Here is a 4,442-nt window from a genome sequence, read left to right as displayed (position 1 = left end):
CCCCCCCCCCACTGCGCTCCCATGGGACACTTCATCTTCCCCACCATTTCAGTATTCACAAGCCGCCAAGTACCTTGAGGTATGTAGAAACGACATTTAAAGCTGTGTCTATGTCCGAATCATCCAATTTTTCCAAATCTCTGAATCAATTCAGAGGGCTTCCTGATTTGATCTGGAGAGATTAAAGGGTCTCCTGATTCAGTTTGGATTCAGAGATTTGGCCACTGAATCTCCACTGAATCAAATCAGCGACCGAAGCTTCGCACAGCCCTAATCAAGTCCCCAGTCACTCTGAAAACGTGCATTAACTCTCCTAAATCATCAGGTTTAACACTCCTAAGTCAGTTACAGGCACTTTTTAAACCTAGAAATATGATATGCCTCATACTGCAAGTTCATATCAGAGCTAGAAAATGGGAGCTCAATCTCCTGCATTCGGTTTTCTCTTTCTGCCATGTGATTAATTCTTAAGTAAATGAAAAACAGAATAAGGGCATGTTTTTAAATGAGAGAACCTAGATAAATGATTAGCTTTGGTTGCTTGGATACAGCTAGGAGGGTGGTTCCAGTATTTGCTGAAAAGTCAGGTACCACTAGAATACTGCACTTTATACTGAGCAATATTGTTTCCCAGATTCAGGACTGTTAAGAGAAGCTGTTGAGTTACATTCACTGACACTCATAATGACTTAAACTCACTTTTGATAATGCCAGCTTCATGTATTATAGCAATTCCAAATCATTTCATATGTCCTAACTTTTTATAGTTATATATTCACCTTAGCCTTAAATTGAAACTCAGAGCATAGGTTCTGTAATATTCTCTCAGCTGTCTTGATTTTACTTACCAATACGACTAGGAAGAAGAAACTCCCTTGCACTGTGCTGCTTGGCATGGCTACTACTCTGTTGCCAAAGCACTTTGTGAAGCAGGTTGTAATGTGAACATTAAAAATAAAGAAGGGGAGACTCCACTTCTGACTGCATCAGCTAGAGGCTACCATGATATTGTAGAATGCTTGGCAGAGCGTGGAGCTGACCTTGATGCAACAGACAAGGTAAGTTATGGGTGGATGAGTCACATTTAGTCAAGAATTATGTGCAGTAAGCCTGGGTTTTACAGAACTATTTATATCTCCAAATTACTTTCTATAAAATACTTCCTTTTAGTGCTGCAAACCATCATTATTTAAAATTTAAAAAAAATCTTCTAAGATACTAAAGTGAATATTGAAAACTACAGCATTTCTAAATTTGCTGATTGATATCCCTCCCTTCCCCCCCATGATTGTATCTATATTCAGGTAAGCCCATATTCTCAATTTTATCTTTGTTACACTTTTATGGCTGATCCTTATTCTTTGTTAAGAAAATAGGTGGAACATTGAGTCTTGAATAGCTTGTTGCAAATTACATTCCTAAAGAAACAGTGGCACTGGATATATTGCTTTCCTTCAACACCTGCACGTTAGGTTTAAGAGAATAAATCACTCCATTGTTTTCCAGCTTCTAAACTAAATGTGTTTTAAAAACAGCTGTAATCAGTTCAGAATCTTCCCCTCCCCCCTGCACCCCTCCCATATTTGGCCCTAAAGAATAAATCTTGTTCTTAATGTGGTTGTCATGATGGTTAATACTATTCATTCTGAAATTGCTGTTACATTTAAACAGTGTAGAGCACAAAGGGCCACTGCTTACAACTGGAAACACAAGAAGAAAGTAGAATGTTTGCTTACAAGAGAGCTGAATGCAATTATTTTTTTGTCCAGCCATACATTCTCTCTCAGTTTGTTCTGAACATACAATGTTATGCTTCTCTGAAACCACAAATCTAAGCAGATTGTCTGGATTCTTTTTTTATGCATTGGCTGCCACCTGTCAGTAAATCCTTAAATTAGTCTGGCATAGTTTCCATACCAGTTGCAAGGAAACTGTGTTGATTTGTCCTGACATGGGCATGTTGGGGTTTTTTGGTTTGTAATCAATGAGGCAGGATAATACTGCCACGAAATGAATTATAAGTCTATCAAAAATGGTTTGTATGGTTAAATTAACTTTTTCTTTTTTTAAATGATAGACAGTTGTCTTTGTGATTTCAGGATGGGCACATAGCCCTGCATCTTGCAGTGAGAAGATGTCAAATGGAAGTTGTTAAAACTCTCATTAGTCAGGGATGTTTTGTCGATTTCCAAGACAGACATGGAAATACCCCTCTGCATGTGGCCTGCAAAGATGGGAATGTTCCTATTGTGATGGCACTCTGTGAAACAAGTTGTAATTTGGATGTTACTAATAAGGTAAAGAAAGCAGAATCAATACTCAGATTATTTGTTAAATATCTTTTTTGGATGGCTAAGGTTCTCTTAACTTATAAATGATTACAATAGGAAAAGTCTCTTCCCCCCTCAAAATAGGCTACCAGGAATTATTTAAAGAACCCCACCTTTATGAAGTTAACCATAACTTCATTGAAGCTGAATTACTTAGCAAGGAAAGAACACTTGAATCGATTGTAGCAATAAACTTTTCTTCAGCAGTTATATTAAGGTACATGCCAACATGCTTGTCTAGTAATATGGTCTTTCTTCCTCCAGGAAATATTTAGGCAACTAGGAACAGATGGTATTTGTGGCAGTGAAAACAACTAAAGTGTTTTTTTATTATTTTATTTAGAGGTGCTGGTCATCAGTTACATATTTTGAAGGCTCAAATAAGGATGATCCTGCCAGGGAGTTGACCCAGATGACCTCCAGGGGTCCCTCCCAGCTCTACTTTTGTATGATTCAGTGAATCATCTTGAATTATGTGACATGAACCCCGTTTTTTAGCTAATAAGTGATTAACCTGGCAGATTCCACTACCAGTTGAAGACAAATGCTTTGTTGGAAGGTGAATGGGATACTCATGTTAGGCCTTTTTTATTTTTTTTAAATAAAGCATCATGATACTGTAAGTCCTGAGAATCAAAGATGTTAAGCATGCCATGTTTTCCAGAGTTGAGGGTATCAGATCAAGCAGCATACCATTTCACCACCTTTTTTGGCTTCATATAAATACTATACAATCAGTTTCAGAAGTATTTGGCAAAGTATTCCCATCTATAATGCTGATTTTAATGTTTTACAGGATGATTGCTAACTAAAAAAAACCCAAAAACCTTTTCTAATGTAAACATGGATATCTAAGAAACAAGCCCTTATAAGTTAGCATTTTTAAGTCCTTCTTGTTATGATAGTTCTAAATAGATTGTATAAAAACAAGATTTAGTATCTTGTAGATCAGGGTGGGCAAAATATGACAAGCAGGCTGGATCTTCTGGTGTATCTGCCACTGCCAGACCGCCCTGCTGCCTGGGCACCGCAACCTGTCTGCCACGCACCTACAGCTGGAGGTGCCAGTCAAAGAAGGCGGGCAGGGTCCCCATGTAGACTGGCTTGGGACCCATCTGGGCAGGGCATGCTCAGCTGGACAGGGCTGCAGGCAGGCAGGGAACAGCATCTGGGAATGGGACAGGAAGGTGGAGGTGGGGCCAAGATCTTGGAGTGGTGACAGTGCAGGTGCAGGGCCAGGGCCCAGAGCATAGCCACAATCTGCTGTTCTTGCATCCCTGCAACAGGCGCCAGTTCCACAGGCAGAAGCATACTGGGAACAGATCATGGCTCTGCCATGGGCCTCAGCTCCGTGCTGTCACCACCGCAAGATCCTGGCCACGCATCCTGCTCCCAGACTCCACTCCCTGCTCACCTTGGCCCCATCCCATTTGCCTGGCCAAGTGTGCCCTTCCTGCAGGGCTCCTGGGCTGATCTCCACGGAAACCCTGGGATCAGGATCATGGGGTAGTGACAGCATGGAGCTAGGCCCCAGGGCAGTGCCACTTAAGGAGTTTTTGCGGGGAGGGTGTGTGCTGATCCAACCTGCAACAGCTCACCAAAACTTGCTAAAGGGGCCCTCCAGCCCAAATAATTGTCCACCCTTGTTGTAGATCTAACATTCTGGCTTTCATTCTAGGAGTCTTTAAAAAAATAATAACCTGCTTCAGGAAATTATCCTGTTGCTAGTTTTGAATAGTTTTAATGGAAGCAGTTAAACTCTGCTGCCATACCATGTACGGCTAGTGTATGGCATTTAGCTTTGCATGCCTACTTCTGCATAGGTAGAAGGATATTGTAATGTCATACAGTTTTCATAGACCACCAGCTTTGAAGGAGTTAATCATAGGGGTCATCTGTGGTATTCTGTGAAACATTTTTATAAAAAATGTAATAATAGCTCTTTTTCTAAAAGCATAAATAATCTTGCAATACAATATTAGTAATTAATGTCTCCATTCATTACAAAGCCTCCGAGCTTTTGTGCTGCAGAGAACTATGTAAGAGTATGGATTTTTGGCTTAAAGACTAACCTGGCACAATCTTTTTTTTTTTTTTTAATATAAAGATCAG

The 4,442-nt window shown here is 40.1% G+C and overlaps 1 protein-coding gene across 2 annotated transcripts in view; it reads left to right on the top strand.

The window, feature by feature from the left end:
• The window catches only part of DAPK1 (death associated protein kinase 1), a 225,402-nt gene that overhangs the window by 171,910 nt on the left and 49,050 nt on the right, over positions 1-4,442 (top strand). For both annotated transcript variants that reach the window (XM_019517361.1, XM_019517360.1), the window contains exons 15-16: positions 861-1,058; positions 2,100-2,297. In XM_019517361.1, the coding sequence (XP_019372906.1) occupies positions 861-1,058; positions 2,100-2,297 (396 nt within the window). The remainder of the gene's footprint in view (positions 1-860; positions 1,059-2,099; positions 2,298-4,442) is intronic.

Source organism: Gavialis gangeticus, unplaced genomic scaffold (assembly GCF_001723915.1).
Source record: "Gavialis gangeticus isolate Ggan-Ray unplaced genomic scaffold, GavGan_comp1, whole genome shotgun sequence".
Classification (NCBI taxonomy): domain Eukaryota; kingdom Metazoa; phylum Chordata; order Crocodylia; family Gavialidae; genus Gavialis; species Gavialis gangeticus.
The sequence above is the reverse complement of the archived record's forward strand: the minus strand, read 5'-3'. Positions and strand labels throughout refer to the sequence as shown.